An 18,511-nucleotide genomic window follows, 5' to 3' on the forward strand; every position below is an offset into this window, starting at 1 on the left:
GAGTATTTCCAGCACTTTGTTTTTATTTCAGGTTTCCAGAATCTGCAATATTTCTGTGCTTCAACCTGCTCCTCTCTTACTTGGGCTCGCATCAATCTCACCATGTGCTGCATATTTATTCTTATTTTGTTCTGACCTACTGGGCTGAATTTTACTCCCAAAAACAGGTGGGGTGGGGTCAGTGAGACTTGGAAAAATGTGAAAATCGCCTCCATCCTGCCCATTTCCAGCTTTAACGGCACGGGGCAAGGGGCACGCAGCTAACCCCTTCCCAGAAGGCGGGGTGGCCAATCAAACTTTTTTAATGAGGCTGCAGTATTTGATTTAATCTGCTTTGCGGGTTTAACTGTGGTTGGAATGGTTTGCCAGGCCTCAAGGGAGGGGAGGACAGTTTTGGTGAGAAGATAAGTGCTTCTCTTCGGTTCCCCCAAAACTCTCCCCCAACCTCCAATACACATCCACTCCCCCTTGGCGTTGGGGATCAGAACCACCCTCCACCCACACCCCCTTACCTGCGCTGTGGCCTGCTTTGGAGAGCTCCCTGCCCAACAGGAAGCCAAGCCCGTTGATCAGAGGATCCTGTCAAGGCAAAACCTCCATAGCATGCAGGGAAACCCGAACCTCGGGATATCCCGACCAAAACTGAAACCTCCCCCTTACCATTACGCTGTGCGTCCCTGTTAAGATTCATTCTGTTGCCTCTATCTATTTGAACTAGCATTAGGGGAAAGAAATTCTGGTCTTCTGCCTTAATTACAAGTCAAGAGGAGTTTTTTTTTTAAATAAGAATTTTTTTTCTTGATACAATGTTTTAAATTTACTCTTTGTTTATTTGTGCTATCTACCAATAGTATGGCTGTCTTTGAGACAGCCAATCTGGTCAATCTTTGACTATTCCTTCTCAACTCGTTGATGTGACGAGTGCACAGCAGATGCTCCTATAAATCACGACATCACCTCTGACTCTACAGAAAGGGAAACTGGATTCTACTAGCCATGCTGTGCTTGGGATCTTCTCAACCACATTCAAACTGGACACACACAGCGCACCTCAAATTTTCATCTTTGTGACAATGAACGTTTTTGTGAACAAATACCAAACAGTACTCCTCATCGTTAAATCATGGCCATTAACTAAACTATCTGGTGGTCTTTGTGACTTGCATGTTGGTGATGCCAATGTTTTAAAAAGGCTGGAATTATATGCTGCGTCTGTATATGCTAAATAATACATAATTTATGTTGAAGGCACAGTGTTCGCATTTATTTTCCTTTCCCTGTTACTGCCTGAATATATGGTTTAATTTTTTTATTTTTATTTAAACTGCACTGGTGGGTAACTTTAACTTTGGGGAGAGTGTAAAACAAATGATATTCATTCATTTCCATTGATTTCAAGGAAGAATTGTATAACTGGTATCCAAATTGATATTGTCCATTTTACATTATCATCCAAAGTCAAAATTACCTAGGGTGTGTGTCCAACACTAGGACTGGCTGGATAGACCATACTGGTCTTTTCCAGTCCTCTATATTCCCATGTGACTCCAAATCAATGTCTTTCAAAAGATTGTCTCTCCTCACTGTGTTGATGCAAGGACTCAGGAATTGATCTGCTGGGCCTTTAGCTAATTACCTCCTGTCTACCCATTCCTCACTCCACTACAACCTACAGGACCATAAGGTTTATTCATTTCCTTCAAATATCAGCTAATACAATACAGGGAGGTCTTTGGGTAGCATCTCTCTGTTTGCCAAAACTTAGTAGGCCCCTGCACTGGCCAGGGTTCTGCAACAGATCCAAAGGGTCAATGGTAATTCCCGCCCACATTCTTACCTATATTCATTTTCTTGTTGAAATGTAAGTAAATTTATCGAGTCACAGAGTCATTACGGCACAGGAGAAGGCCATTCGGTCCATTGAGTCCATACCAGCTCTCTGTAGAGCAATCCAGTCAGTCCCATTCCCCCCTTCTATCCTTGTAGCCCTGCAAGTTTATTTCTCTCAAGTGCCCATCTAATTTCCTTTTGAAATCATTGATCATCTCTGCTTCCACCATCCGCGTAGGCAGTGAGTTCCAGGTCATTACCACTTACTGTGTAAAAACGTTCTTCCTCACAACCTGCCGATATCTCTTGCCCAAAACCTTACATCTGTGTTCCCTAGTGCTCGTACCACCAGCTAATGGGAACAGATTTTCTTTGTCCATCTAAACCTGTCATAATCTGTGCACCTCTATCAAATCTCCCCTCAATCTCCTTTGCTCCACGGTGTACAACCCCAGCTTCTCCAGCCTAACCTTGTAACTAAAGTCCCTTATCCCTGGAACCATTCTGGTAAATCACCTCTGCACCCTCTCAAGGACCCCCATATCCATCCTAAAGTGTGGTGACCAGAACTGGACACAATGCTCTTGTTGTGGCCGAAACCAGAGCTTTCTTTATACATATTCAGCATAACTTCACTGATTTTTTACTCAATGCCTCTATCCTGTAGAGGCATTGATCCCATTTGCTTTACTAACTACTCTCGCAATATGTCCTGCCACCTTCAAAGATCTATACATGAACCCCCAGGCCCTCTGTCCCTGTACACTCTGTAGAACTGTGCTATTAAGTATATACTAACTCTCCCTATCCCTTCTGTCAAAATGCATCACCTCACACTACTCAGTATTAAATTCTATTTGCCACTTGTTTGCTCATCTGCTAGCCTATCTATGTATTGTTGCAGGTGGTTTGTATCATCCTCACTGTTTGTCACTCCTCTAGATTTGGTATCAGCAGCAAATTTTGAAATTTTACTCTGTATTACAATATCCAAGTTATTTATATATAACAAAACAAAGCAGTGGTTCTAGCATTGAGCCTTGAGGAACACCACTGTCTAGCATCCTTCACTCTGAAAAATAAACATATACTACAACTCACTGTTATCTGTCCTTCAACCAGGTTTTTTTCATCCCAGCTGACACTGACCCTACTACTTCATGAGCCTTAATTTTGGTAACCTTTTATGTGGTACTTTGTCAAACACTGTCTTTAAACCATGTTATGAAAGTGCTTCCGTTTTTTAATATTTTATTTTTTTAAGGATTTGTGTTAAAACTGAAAAAATTCCATGGACGTGTTTTTTTTTTACCACGTTCACTGAAAGGACACTTGAGATAGTTAGTTAGTTAGTTAGAAATACAGCACTGAAACAGGCCCTTCGGCCCACTGAGTCTGTGCTGACCATCAACCACCCATTTATACTAATCCTACACTAATTCCATATTCCTACCACATCCCCACCTGTCCCTATATTTCCCTACCACCTACCTATACTGTTGTATGAAAGCAACCTGTGCTGGAAATCATGTGCTTTAAGCTCAATAAACAGAAACATTGGTGACCTGGGGAAGATGTTTACAGAGAAGCCACATGCCAAGGTTTATGGAGGTCAGTAGGTTGACTTTCTGTTTGAAGAAGATATTGTTTTCAGTTCAGTTGGGGTGTGAACGGTTTTGAATACGGTTGGTCTTTTGCCTGCCAAAAGAGGTGCCAGCTCACCTCTTTCTCTACCTCTTTGAAGACACCCTGCAAAAATCCAGTGTGGGAGAGCTAAAATCCCTGGTGCTGCATCTCCCTGAGAAGCTGGAAAAACTTGCCAGATTAATTCTCAACAATGCCTGAAAAGAACTTCTTTAGAAAAGATCCCAGTGACTCTTTTCCGTATACCCGGACATCAGACCAAAAGGGACCTCCTTCCATATCTTCTCTTTCTTTCTTCAAGAATTAGCAAGTATTTTTGTGTTTTCTTTTGGTAACAGTCCTCTGCAGAGAGAATTTCTGTATTTTTTCCCCCCAGAGTGTTTGTGTGCGTGTGTGTGTGGTTGGGGGGGGGGGGGGGGGGGGGGATGGGAATCTTAAAAAGGGAACTTCCATATTTCAATCTGTGTTAATGCTTTGCTTTGTTACTGGATAAATCTTGTTTAATAATAAACTGATAATTTTACTGTTTATTAAAGAAACCTGGTTGGTGTATTTTATTCTGGGATAAAGAGTAGAGTATATGATTGACCGAATTGGTAACTGGGTAAATATTTTTAAAATATATGTTGCGACCTGTGGAGAAGCGGGACTAGGAAAGACAGTGCACTCCTCCCACCTTGGCCGTAACAACCAATATAGACAACATCCACTGTAATCCCCTCATCAACCTTCTCTGTAACTTCATCAAAAAATTCAAATGATTAGTCAAACACAATTTGCCTTTTACAAATCCTTGCTGGCTCTCCGGCTGAATGGCCTCCTTCTGTGCCATAACCTTTCTATGGTTCTACGGTTCTATAGTTAACTCAAACCTCTCCAAGTGCCTGTTAATTCTTTCCCTGATAATTATTTCTAAAACCTGTACACTGAAAATAAAGATGATCATCTGGAGCATGCACAGTGTCACTATGATCAGAGCCATGCAAGTGCCGGAGAAGCTCTTGCAGCGGGTGAGAGTTGGCGGAGCGCAGGGGAGGAATGGAGCCGGCGGGTGGGTGGGCAGGCTTCAGAAACACCCGCTGTAGGCTGCAAGCCCCCAATAAGAAGCTCCCTGTCCCGCGTTTGCAGCTCTGGAGTTTTCTCCCTCCCTCTACTCTGGCTGGGCTCAGTTCCCCAGCCCCTGTTTGCAAAGTGAAAATCAAATCAGTGAGTCAATGATTTTCTTTATTTTCAACAATTTTTTCTTTTTTCTTTGTTTATTTTATTTCATTTTGTTTCATCATTCATTTTTTTTTAACCATGTGCCTATCCACTGCTGTCATGTCATGTTTGTGCTTTGGGCCAGGTTGTTCTATTTTTCTGTCAATTAACACCCTCTCTGCACTAACGCTTTGTCTTTCAGCACACAATTAACATACCGTTTGCCTTTGCTCCATGACCTTCTGGTCAGTTATTCTCTTGTACTATCAATACCTTCTCTTTGGTTATCGCTTGCCCCACCCCTGCTTTATTTGCTTAACACCTATTACATTTCCAGCCTCTGCCAGTGCTGATGAAGGGTCACTGACCTGAAACATTAACTCTGTTTCTCTCTGCACAGATGCTGCCAGACCTGCTGAGTATTTCCAGCATTTTTTGTTTTTATTTCAGCCTAATACTTCCTCTTTATTGATTTTAAACCCATCTAGTGTCTGACTTACCTCCTCTTTCAACATTGCCTGGGTTACATCTTCTTCCTTGGTAAAGACAGATGCAAAGTATTCATTTAATACCTCAGCTATGCCCTCTGCCCCTACGTGTAAATCCCCTTTCTGGTCTTTAATCGGCCCCACTCCTCCTTTTACCACTTTTTTACTATTTATATGCCTATAGAAAACTATGGGATTTTCTTTAATGCTAACTGCCAGTCTCTTCTCATGCTCTCTCTTTGCTTATTTGCTTTTTCACTTCCCCTCTGGACCTTCTATATTCAGCCTGGTTCTCGATAGCATTTTCCACCTGGCATCTGTCATCAGCACACTTTTTCTTCTTTATCTTAATCTCTACCTCTTTTGTCATCCAGGGAGCTCTAGATTGGTTTGCTCTACTTTTCCCCTTCGAGGGAACATACCTTGACTTTGCCTGAACCACCTCTTTGAACACTTCATTGTTCATCGATTGGTTTTCCTGCCAGCTTTAGGGCGGCACAGTGGCGCAGTGGTTAGCACCGCAGCCTCACAGCTCCAGGGACCCGGATTCGATTCCGGGTACTGCCTGTGTGGAGTTTGCAAGTTCTCCCTGTGTCTGCGTGGGTTTTCTCCGGGTGCTCCGGTTTCCTCCCACAAGCCAAAAGACTTGCAGGTTGATAGGTAAATTGGCCATTATAAATTGTCACTAGTGTAGGTAGGTGGTAGGGAAATATAGGGACAGGTGGGGATGTTTGGTAGGAATATGGGGTTAGTGTAGGACTAGTATAAATGGGTGGTTGATGTTCGGCACAGACTCGGTGGGCCGAAGGGCCTGTTTCAGTGCTGTATCTCTAATCTAATCTAATCTTTTGACTCCAATTTATTCACCCCAGCTCCATTCTTACCCCATTGAAGTTGGCTTTCCCCCAGTTAATTATTCTTACCCTGGATTGCTCTTTATACTTTTCCATAGTAAGCCTAAGCCTTATGATACAATGATCACTATCCCTTAAATGCTCTCCTACTGATACTTGATCCACTTGGCCCACCTCATTCCCAAGAACCGGGTCTAGCAGTGCCTCCTTTCTCATTGGACGAGCAACATACTGTTGTAGAAAATTTTCCTGAATACACTCTAGGAACTCTTGCCCTTCACTGCCCTTTACACTATTATTAACCCAATCTATGTTTGGATAATTAAAGTCCCCCATTATAACTACCCTATAATTTTTGCACCTCTCTGTAATTCCCTTGCAAATTTGTCCCTCCCACTAGCTGGTGGCCTATAGACAACACCGAGCAATGTAACTGCACCTTTTTTGTTCTTTAGCTCGAGCCAAATTGATTTTGTCCTCAACCCCTCTGGGACATTCTTTTTCTCCAGCACTGCAATGCTCTCCTTAATCAATACCGCCACCCCTCCCCCTTTTTTCCCTTTCCTATCTTCCCTGAACACCATGTATCCAGAAATATTTAACAACCAGTCCTGCCCTTCTTTGAGCCAGGTCTCTGTTACAACCACAACATCATATTTCCACATGGCAATCTGTGCCTGTACCTCACCAGTCTTATTAACCACATTCCATGCATTCACATACATGCACATTAATCCTGATTCAGACTTTATTACTTTCTCCCTTACTCTGACCCCACCTAATAACATACTATTCCCTACTCTTGTGCCATCTATCTCCCCCAGTATTCTGTGCACCTTGGTATTCCTCTCCAATACTTGCTCCTGGTTCCCACACCCCCTGACTAGTTACCAGTTTTGCTTCCCTCCAATCTGAGCTCCCTCTCAGGTTCCCATCCCCTTGACAATTTAGTTTAAACCCTCCCCAACAGCACTAGCAAATCTCCCTGCAAGGAACCTAGTCTATACCTGAACCATCTCCTTCTTAAAGATCAACCCATTGTTTCATTACAGTTTTGCAATAAAATGAGAAGTTATGTAAATTAATTTTCCAATGTGCATTTTTCAAATAGTTTTTAATTACTACATTTAATTGCAACAGGTTCTCTTCCATACTGTCCCTGTCTTGGCCATGAAGAAAGGATGAAATGGCAAAAAGTGTGAAAGTGAAGTTTAAGCAATGTATTAACCCATCATGTGCTATGTCGGCAGAAAACACTCTAAGATGAGTTATATTTTTGTCATGTGTACAGTGACAGCTGGTTAACCAATGTTGCTGAATGTTTTTCAAAAACAAAGGGCTGTTTGGCACGGTGAACAGTGACAGATGGCAGGTCTGATAATCTGTCAAGATAATATTTTACCATGTGTGTCAATTGCTAAGTTAGTTTGATTCATTGCACACAACCACAACAGAAGTCTCAAAGGAAAAAGACATAATTCTCCTAAATACCAGCTGGTAACTGGAAAGTCCTGATATCCTGGCAAGAAATATCACTTGATACCAAGCTCAAGACCAAGCCTGCCAGGCAGCAATTCTGAAAATTGTGTAAGACAGAATGTCAATTGCTAATCCTACAAGCCAATGCATGACATAGCTTAGTCTTTAAAGGAATGGTCTTAATACTTTTGTACCTACATTGTTGTGGTTGTACACATTTTCTATGCATGAGCCAGTCAGGTGAAGCCACTTTGCTGAGGCTGCAGCACTCTTTGTGGTTACAAAAAGTTAATTAGAAAATCCTCATTGGAAGCAGTTATTGTAGACAGGCTGTCCAATGTAGTCGACTATAATTTCAAGAGGCAGGTCTTTTCAAAGCAACCAGCAATTAAATAATGACTGTACCAGTGTCCTATCTTAAAAGGATCAAAATCAGTACCCAGAATAAAAATGGAAAAGTGGCAAGACTGAAAAAAATACTATGCACTATTTCTAGTTTTCACACCAGCCATCTTACACTCTCACTAAGAGTTGGCAAGTGGCATGATGGTAAGGCCATTCTTCTGTTGTGTGCTGACTGTAAACCTGACCAAAACAACCTAAAAACATTTCAATCAAGGAGCTTAAAACCCATCAGCAGGTTAACCTGCATCTGAACAGTCTGGAATAACGTCAAATCCAGTGAATGGAAGCTGGTGGAACAATATAAACCCAGTTCCCTTCTCAGAAATTACATGATCGATTCATACCCCCTTTGCTGTTTCAGAGAGTCTAATTCAGGTGCAGTGGTTGGGCGGATTCTTGGATGCAGAGCTGAAGCAGCTATGGTGATAAGCTGTCTGAAAGGCAAAATTTATAAATACTGCATTATTTTATAATGTTAAAGTACATCAAGTATACAATTTTCCCAAATTATAACAGTGACCGCACTTCAAGTACTTAATTCCCATTGAAGTGCTTTTGGATGTCCAAGGGTCAAAAATGCAAATTCCTTCTTGTAACCAATTTTGGCAGCTCACACCTACTTCTAACAGTTATGGGTAAGTAAGTAAATTATGATGAAACATAACATGTTTTATTTGAAGCAATGAAGGCCAATGATGAAAAACTACTGCCCAATATACAAGAACAAATCTTCAGCATATTTTATATTTACCAGTTAACGTCCCATAGTCCTACTCAGTGCAAGCCAGATAAAGTGTTATTTTATAAGAAGCACTGTACCGGATAAAACACAATGTATTATTCTGCTAACATATAAACTGACAGGTGTAATTATGCCTGCAGCTTTGTGCTGTTGAAATTAATGCTCAGGGGAAGATGCAGATCAGTACTTTGGCTTTGTTTGTGGGAAGGCTAATTAAAAAGTTAGACATTGTGGGCTCGATATTAACGCAAAGGTGACTGGAGGAATTGGGATGAGTTTATTAGCGAGGACAAAATTAGAAATGGAATTTGCATTTATACAGTGTCTTTAACATAATAAAACATCTCAAAGCACTTTAAAAGTGTTAACAGAATTGTACGCCGAACCACACAAGGAGATATTAGGCCAGATAACCAAAAGTTTGGTCAAAGAGGTAGGTTTTAAGAATCATCTTGAATTGAGCTATTTTCCTCCTTTAAGACACTTCCTAAACCCTTCCTCTTTGACCAAGTTTTTGGCCATCTTTCCCAATCTTTCTTTATGTGGCTCAGTGCCATATTTTGCTTCATAATGCCCCTGTGAAGGGCCTGGGGACATTTTATTATTATGTTAAAGATGCAAGCTGTTATTGTTGAAAGTGAGGTAGAGAGGCAGAGAGGTTTAGGGGGGGGAGTTCCAGAGCTTGGGGCCTTGGTAGCTGAAGGTATGGTCACCAATGGTGGAGCGATTAAAAATCAAGACTGCTCAAGAGGTCAGAATTGGAAGAGTACAGGTATCTCGAGGCGGTGGGGGTGAGGAGAGGTGTGGTGGGGGATGGGGTGAAGGAGGTTACAGAGATGGGGAGGTGAAGCCATGGAGGAATTTGAAAACAAGGATGAGAATTTTAAAATTGAGGAATTGCTGAACCAGGAGCCAATGTAGTTCAACGAGCACTGGGTGTGAGTAAGGACGGTCAAAGGTTGTGCCCTGGTTGAACGATGTCTCACTTGATCCACCGCTGGGTGGAGTAAGATGCAGGAAGGAGATGATATGCCCAAGCAATGACAAGAAGAAACCTGCTACTGTCACCAAGGCTGCATGGTTAGAGGGGGCTGAGGAGGTTAACATCAGTGGCTGAATTTTACCAGTCACTCGGCGTCGGGGATTGTGGCGGGGTGGGGGTTGTAAAATTCTGCCGGGAGAGGCCTGCCTCGACCTGACACCAGGGAGGCCCCGCTGCATTTTACCGGCAGCAGCAGGACCTCGGTGCAGCTCCCCCGCCGCCGCTTGGCGACAGGGCCTTCATTTAAAATTAATGAAAACAAAATGCTAATTAACTTTAGAAAAGTCACAGATTATAAACAAGTGAGGTGGGGGTTGGGCAAGAGATAACAAAGGAGAAGGTGCAGATTGCACCAGGCCACATAGCTGACCAAAAGGTCACGGAGCAAAGGCAAACAATATGTTAATGATGTGTTGAAAGACAAAGCATTAGTACAGATTAGGTGTGAACATACTGAATATTGAACAGCAGCAAGTGCAAACCTGAAGAAAAACAACCTGAAAAAACAGTGGGTAAGCAAACTGAACAAACTAAGATGAAATGAAATAAATGCAAAAAAAGATTGTAAAAAATGTAAAAAGGAATGTAAAAAAAAAGGAAGAAAAAATAACTAAAAATGACTAAAAATGAAAATAAAGTGGGGGGCTGTCATGCTCTGAAATTATTGAACTCAATGTTCAGTCCGGCAGGCTGTAGTGTGCCTAATCGGTAGATGAGATGCTGTTCCTCGAGCTTGCGTTGATGTTCACTGGAACACTGCAGCAATCCCAGGACAGAGATGTGAGCATGAGAGCAGGGGGGAGTGTTGAAATGGCAAGCAACCGGAAGCTCAGGGTCCTGCTTGCGGACTGAGCGGAGATGTTCCGCAAAGCGGTCACCCAGTCTGCGCTTGGTCTCTCCAATGTAGAGGAGACCACACTGTGAGCAGCGAATACAGTATACAGTATCCTCGAGGAACAGCATCTCATCTACCGATTAGGCACACGACAGCCTGCCGGACTGAACATTGAGTTCAATAATTTCAGAGCATGACAGCCCCCCATTTTACTTTCATTTTTAGTCATTTTTAGTTATTTTTTCTTCCTTTTTTTTTACATTCCTTTTTACATTTTTTACAATCTTTTTTTGCATTTATTTCATTTCATCTTAGTTTGTTCAGTTTGCTTACCCACTGTTTTTTTCAGGTTGTTTTTCGTCAGGTTTGCACTTGCTGCTGTTCAATATTCAGTATATTCACACCTAATCTGTACTAATGCTTTGTCTTTCAACACACCATTAACATATTGTTTGCCTTTGCTCCGTGACCTTTTGGTCAGCTATGTGGCCTGGTCCAATCTGCACCTTCTCCTTTGTTATCTCTTGCCCAACCCCCACCTCACTTGTTTATAATCTGTGACTTTTCTAATATTTGTCAGTTCCGAAGAAGGGTCACTGACCCGAAACGTTAACTCTGCTTCTCTTTCCACAGATGCTGCCAGACCTGCTGAGTGAATCCAGCATTTCTTGTTTTTGTTTCAGATTTCCAGCATCCGCAGTATTTTGCTTTTATGCTAATTAACTTACCTGGTCCCAGCAGCCATCCCACGCCGACTTTATGGCCGCCAGCCACAACAAGTGCGCCTTCGGAACTCCATTTGGAGTTCCGAGGCGAGACACTGGTGGAGAGGGGGGATACTGGTGGAGAGGGGGGAGGGCTAAAATCATCAGGGCGGGGGTGGGGGGAGAGCAGGAAAAACAATTCTTATTGGCTGTGGGGATGGTGGGAAGGGGTTGAAAGGCAAATGTGAAAAGGGTGCGGGGGCGGGGGGGGAATGTTCAGGTTGGGACTGAGATAAATGTTATTGTTATCAGCCAATAAAAAAAAACATTGTGGAGGTTTGTTTGCACTGGAGTGCTGACTTGGGTTGCATTAGAGTGCTACAGTGGAAGTTTGATAACTGAGGAAGTTCGGTAAGGAGGGAGTGAGGAGCTCCTTTCATTTCCTACCTGTCCTCAGAGTGAGGGGAGCCGAGAGCTTCCAATGAGCACAGCTGACTGGGAGAAGACTCGGAGGGCAGAGTTCCGGACCGGTAAGTATAAAAAACTTACCTCTGGTAAAAAAACTGAAAGTGACATCACAGGAAAGCTGTGACCTGATTGGCTGGTAGGGAATTTTTTTTTACTGAATTTGAAAATAAAACATTGATAAAAATTAGTTAATACCCTAATTAACAAGTAAAGTAATTAAACCAGAGGGAGGAGATTACTGTATTTAGTACGCATTTAAAATTTATAGTAGGAAGCTAGCACTAGGGCCCATATAGTTAATTATAACAATTTAGTAAGGATTTAATAAGTATTTATTTATTTTAAATTAATTTATTAATTAGTGATAGAAATGTCAGTTAGAGGGGTGAAGTGCTTCACCTATGAGATGTGGGAGGTCCGTGACGCTTCCAGTGTTCTGGACAACTACATCTGCAGGAAGTGTATCCAGTTGCAGCTCCTCACAGACCGCATGGATCGGTTGGAGCGGCAACTGGATGCACTTAGGAGCATGCAGGTGGCAGAAAGCGTCATAGACAGGAGTTTTAGAGAAGTGGTTACAGCCAAGGTGCAGGTAGATAGATGGGTAACCGCTAGAAGGGGCAGGCAGTCAGTGCAGGAATCCCCTGTGGCGATCCCCCTCTCTAACAAGTACACCATTTTGGATACTGTTGGGGGGGATGGCCTATCAGGGGAAAACAGCAGCAGCCAGAGCAGTGGCACCACGGCTGGCACTGTTGTTCAGCAGGGAGGTACAAAGCCCAGAAGAGCAATAGTTATAGGGGACTCTATAGGCAGGGGCACAGATAGGCGCTTCTGTGGGCGTGAAAGAGACTCCAGGATGGTATGTTGCCTCCCTTGTGCCAGGGTCAAGGATGTCTCTGAAGGGACAGGGGGGATTCTGAAGGGGGAGGGTGAACAGCCAGAGGTTGTGGTACACATTGGTACCAATGACACAGGCAGGAAGAGTGACGAGGTCCTGCAGGGGGAGTTTAGGGAGTTAGGTAGAAAGTTAAAAGACAGGACCTCTAGGGTTGTAATCTCGGGATTACTTCCTGTGCCACGTGCCAGTGCTAGAAATAGGAAGATAGTGCAGCTAAACACGTGGCTCTACAGCTGGTGTAGAAGGGAGGGTTTCAGATATCTGGACCATTGGGATCTCTTCAGGGACAGATGGGACCTGTACAATAAGGATGGGTTGCATCTCAACTGGAGGGGCACTAATATCCTGGCTGCGAGGTTTGCGAGAGTCACTCGGGAAGGTTTAAACTCGTGTGGCAGGGGGGTGGGAACCAGAGCAGTAGGACAGCAAGTGAAATAAATGAGTGGAAATTAGTTAATAAGGCCAGTAAGACTAAGAGGAAGAGCAGGCAGGGAGATGTTGCGGAGCACAGCGGGACTGGTGGTCTGAAGTGCATTTGTTTCAATGCGAGAAGTATAACAGATAAGGTAGATGAACTTAGAGCTTGGATTAGTACTTGGAACTATGATGTTGTTGCTATTACAGAGACTTAGTTTAGTTTAGTTTAGAGATACAGCAGTGAAACAGGCCCTTCGGCCCACCGAGTCTGTGCCGACCATCAACCACCCATTTATACTAATCCTACACTAACTCCATATTCCTACCACATCCCCACCTGTCCCTATATTTCCCTACCACCTACCTATACTAGGGACAATTTATAATGGCCAATTAACCTATCAACCTGCAAGTCTTTGCCATGTGGGAGGAAACCAGAGCACCTGGAGGAAACCCACCCAGACACAGGGAGAACTTGCAAACTCCACACAGGCAGTACCCAGAATTGAACCCGGGTCGCTGGAGCTGTGAGGCTGCGGTGCTAACCACTGCGCCACTGTGGTTGAGGGAAGGACAGGATTGGCAGCTAAATGTTCCGGGATTTAGAAGCTTCAGGCGGGATAGAGGGGGATGTAAAAGGGGTGGGGGAGTTGCATTACTTGTTAAGGAGAATATCACAGCTGTACTGCGGGAGGACACCTCGGAGGGGTCGTGCAGCGAGGCAATATGGGTGGAGCTCAGGAACAGGAAGGGTACAGTCACGATGTTGGGGGTCTTCTACAGGCCTCCCAACAGCCAGTGGGAGGTAGAGGAGCAGATATGTAGACAGATTTTGGAAAGATGTAAAGGTAACAGGGTTGTAACGGTGGGTGATTTTAACTTCCCCTATATTGACTGGGACTCACTTAGTGCTAGGGGCTTGGATGGGGCAGAATTTAGAAGGAGCATCCAGGAGGGCTTCTTGAAAGAACATGTAGATAGTCCAACTAGGGATGGGGCCGTACTGGACCTGGTATTGGGGAATGAGCCTGGCCAGGTGGTCAAAGTTTCAGTAGGGGAGCATTTCAGGAACAGTGACCATAATTCCATAAGTTTTAAGGTACTTGTGGATAAGGATAAGAGTAGTCCTCGGGTGAAGGTGCTAAATTGGGGGAAGGCTAATTATAACAATATTAGGCAGGAACTGAAGAATTTAAAAGCAAAATACTGCGGATGCTGGAAATCTGAAACAAAAACAAGAAATGCTGGGTTCACTCAGCAGGTCTGGCAGCATCTGTGGAAAGAGAAGCAGAGTTAACGTTTCGGGTCAGTGACCCTTCTTCGGAAGAATTTAGATTGGGGGCGGCTGTTTGAGGGTAAATCAACATCTGACATGTGGGAGTCTTTCAAATGTCAGTTGATTAGAATCCAGGACCAGCATGTTCCTGTGAGGAAGTAGGATAAGTTTGGCAAGTTTCGGGAACCTTGGATAACAAGGGATATTGTGAGCCTAGTCAAAAAGAAAAAGGAAACATTCGTAAGGGCTGGAAGGCTAGGAACAGATGAATCCCTTGAGGAATATAAAGACAGTAGGAAGGAACTTAAGCAAGGAGTCAGGAGGGCTAAAAGGGGTCATGAAAAGTCATTGGCAAACAGGATTAAGGAAAATCCCAAGGCTTTTTATACATATATAAAGAGCAAGAGGGTAACTAGGGAAAGGGTTGGCCCATTCAAGGACAGAGAAGGGAATCTATGTGTGGAGGCAGAGGAAATGGGCGAAGTACCAAATGAGTACTTTGCATCAGTATTCACCAAACAGAAGGACTTGGTGGATGATGAGACGAGGGAAGGAAGTGCAGATAGTCTCAGTCACCTCATTATCAAAAAGGAGGAGGTGTTGGGTGTCTTGCAAAGCATTAAGGTAGATAAGTCCCCAGGGCCTGATGGGATCTACCCCAGAATACTGAGGGAGGCAAGGGAAGAAATTGCTGGGGCCTTGACAGAAATCTTTGCATCCTCACTGGCTACAGGTGAGGTCCCAGAGGGCTGGAGAATAGCCAATGTTGTTCCTTTGCTTGAGAAGGGTTGCACGAATAATCCAGGAAATTATAGGCCGGTGAGCCTTACATCAGTGGTAGAGAAATTATTAGAGAGGATTCTTCGGGACAGGATTTACTCCCATTTGGAAACAAACGAACTTATTAGCGAGAGGCAGCATGGTTTTGTGAAGGGGTGGTCGTGTCTCACTAATTTGATTGAGTTTTTTGAGGAAGTGACCAAGATGATTGATGAAGGAAGGGCAATGGATGTTATCTATATGGACTTCAGTAAAGCCTTTGACAAGGTCCCTCATGGCAGACTGATACAAAAGGTGAAGTCACACGGGATCAAAGGTGAGCTGGCAAGATGGATATAGAACTGGCTTGGTCATAAGACAGAGGGTAGCAGTGGAAGGGTGCTTTTCCGAATGGAGGGATGTGACTAGTGGTGTTCCGCAAGGATCAGTGCTGGGACCTTTGCTCTTTGTAGTATATATAAATGATTTGGAGGAAAATGTAGCTGGTCTGATTAGTAAGTTTGCGGACGACACAAAGGTTGGTGGAGTTGCGGATAGTGATGAGGATTGTCAGAGGATACAGCAGGATATAGACCGGTTGGAGACTTGGGCGGAGAAATGGCAGATGGAGTTTAACCCAGACAAATGTGAGGTAATGCATTTTGGAAGGTCTAATGCAGGTGGGAAGTATACAGTAGATGGCCTTAGGAGTACTGACAGGCAGAGAGATATGGGCATACAGGTCCACAGGTCACTGAAAGTGGCAACTCAGGTGGATAAGATAGTCAAGAAGGCATACGGCATGCTTGCCTTCATCGGTCGGGGCATAGAGTATAAAAATTGGCAAGTCATGCTGCAGCTGTACAGAACTTTAGTTGGGCCACACTTAGAATATTGCGTGCAATTCTGGTCGCCACACTACCAGAAGGACGTGGAGGCTTTGGAGAGGGTACAGAAGAGGTTTACCAGGATGTTGCCTGGTCTGGACGGTATTAGCTATGAGGAGAGGTTGGATAAACTTGGATTGTTTTTACTGGAATGACGGAGGGGGAGGGGCGACATGATAGAGGTTTACAAAGTTATGAGCGGCATGGACAGAGTGAATAGTCAGAAGCTTTTTCCCAGGGTGGAAGAGTCAGTTACAAGGGGACATAGGTTTAAGGTGAGAGGGGCAAAGTTTAGAGGGGATTTGCGAGGCAAGTTCTTTACACAGAGGGTGGTGAGTGCTTGGAACGTGCTACCGGGGGAGGTGGCGGAAGCAGGTATGATAGCGATGTTTAAGAGGCATCTTGATAAATACAAGAATAGGATGGGAATGGAGGGATACGGACCCCGGAAGTGCAGAAGGTTATAGTTTAGGCAGGCATCAAGATCGGCGCTGGCTTGGAGGACTGAATGGCCTGTTTCTGTGCTGTACTGTTCTTTGTTTTGTTCTTTGTTTGGGAAAGGGCTTCCAGCTCTTAGTATGTTTTTTTAATAAGATGACCAGCGGTGGCGCCGGATGCCATTGCGGGGACGGAGTGGCCGCCCGCTCTACGTCATTGGGGGCAGCCTCTCCACCCCTCTCCATTTGAATGAGTCCCCGCGTGAAATATCGCCGGGGCTCAGCAGCGCTTCCGTGCCTGAAGGCCGCCGAGTTCAAACAGCACCGCTGCAATGTGTGGAGTGCCAATAAAATTCAGCCACAGGAGTGTAACACCCTGTACCTAGATCCAGTGCATGAAGTGGCTCACTGACCTCAGCAGGTTAGCAAAGGTGAGCACAGTTGCAGATTCATCTCCATCCTGTAGTGCACACCAACTCCCCACCCCTTCACTCTGTCTTCTCAAGCATACTCCATCACATCACTCCTCATGAAGGTTTCAACAGTGCAAATCATTCGCTCTCTTTGAAGTTCCTAATGTGCCTGTTTATGCATCTACTGCTGTCATTCATCCTAATTGTTATGCAATGTGATGCCATCTCAGTCAGCTCACTTCATAGTAAACACAAGTCCTCATATGGATGCCAGTGGCACTCCTGAAGCAACTGGTTCACAGTTACTCTCACTGAATGCATTGGATCCATCAGGTGAAAATATGCCTGACAGACACACGTTGGTCTGTCAATCACCCATGCAGAAGAGAGCACAAAACACAAGGCAGAGGGAAAGAACTGGAGGTGGCATGCCGCAGTTTGTGCAGCTGGCATCTGCAGAGGAAGAGGCCATGGAGATCAGTGGCATCTCTGTTCCCCTGACCACCAGAGATGGAGATTGAGACTTCACAGCTACATGGTGATAGCATTAAATAGGAACACAGGAACAGGAGGAGGTCATTCAGCCCCTCAGACTTGTTCCGCCATTCGATGAAATCATGGCTGATCTGCGGTCTGAGTCGATATCGCTTAATACCTTTGGATAACAAGAATCTATCAAATTCAGAAATCTATCTCATACAGGGCCCAATCATGTTGACTTGACTGCAGCGCTGAGTCAAATATGATCATCTTAATTATGTAAAGTAGCAACATTTTTACATTGAAATTATTAATTCATATTCGTCTTTTCTCTCCTCCAGGGCCACGATGTGAAGAATAGCAAGCCATGGCATTCTGGATGACGATTCCTTCTGAGGATGTACCATTACAGGATACATGCCAACCAGATGACAGTGCAGATCCCAGCACTACGGTGGGTTCTCTCAGACAGCTAGGTAGGTTTTCACCTGGTGAATCACAGTTCATAAGTGAACATGAGCAGAGATTGGTGGTAGGGACAGCTGCAGTGAGCCTGCGTCAGATGGCACTGTCCTCTTCAAGCTGTACTCAGTGGGACATAGATGCTGAACCCCAGAAACCAATGAAAAGGAGAATGACAAAGAGACAGAGCAAATTTGCATGATACCGGCAGTCCTACCATGCACTGTCCACAACAGCAGAGGATGGAATAGGCCAACTTAAACCATTGTGGACTGAAGTTGCAAGACAGTGAAATGGTTGGATTGGCCTCCACTGTAGAACTTCAACTGTGGCTATCAAACCAGTCCATTACCAAGGCTGTGCAAACTATGGATGCCAACAGATCCACCGCCATAAATAGGATGACAGATGAATGATACCTCAATTCTGGCCATACAAGGTGTCACTGATCTGTTCCATGCAGAGTCTGTCTTTGCACAAGTACAAGTGGAGCAGTCTTTTGTGGGGCTCTCCCAAGCTCCAACACCCAGAGCCAAGAGTACCTGAGCAGTCAGAACAGGGATCGGAGCAGTCTGTCTCTACCTCTGCTGAGGCCAGAGGGGTTGCACCATGTAGGAGCAGCAGAAAAAGGAAGAGAAAAGCTTTGTAGACCACCAAGGATATGCACAAGGGTGTTTGTGAAAATGTTGTATTATGAAATTTTCTATGTTTTAATCAACCCACATAAAATTTATTATATTGCACCAGTCTCCCAGGTTGACCATTGTTACGTGCCAAGCAACAGCTCA

The 18,511-nt window shown here is 44.2% G+C and overlaps 1 protein-coding gene across 3 annotated transcripts in view; it reads right to left on the minus strand.

Moving 5' to 3' along the window:
- LOC137383216 (glutamine-rich protein 2-like) overlaps positions 1-18,511 on the minus strand; it is a 190,684-nt gene that overhangs the window by 63,429 nt on the left and 108,744 nt on the right. For all 3 annotated transcript variants that reach the window (XM_068055707.1, XM_068055706.1, XM_068055708.1), the window contains exon 13: positions 8,245-8,334. In XM_068055707.1, the coding sequence (XP_067911808.1) occupies positions 8,245-8,334 (90 nt within the window). The remainder of the gene's footprint in view (positions 1-8,244; positions 8,335-18,511) is intronic.

Source organism: Heterodontus francisci, chromosome 24 (assembly GCF_036365525.1).
Source record: "Heterodontus francisci isolate sHetFra1 chromosome 24, sHetFra1.hap1, whole genome shotgun sequence".
Taxonomy (NCBI): domain Eukaryota; kingdom Metazoa; phylum Chordata; class Chondrichthyes; order Heterodontiformes; family Heterodontidae; genus Heterodontus; species Heterodontus francisci.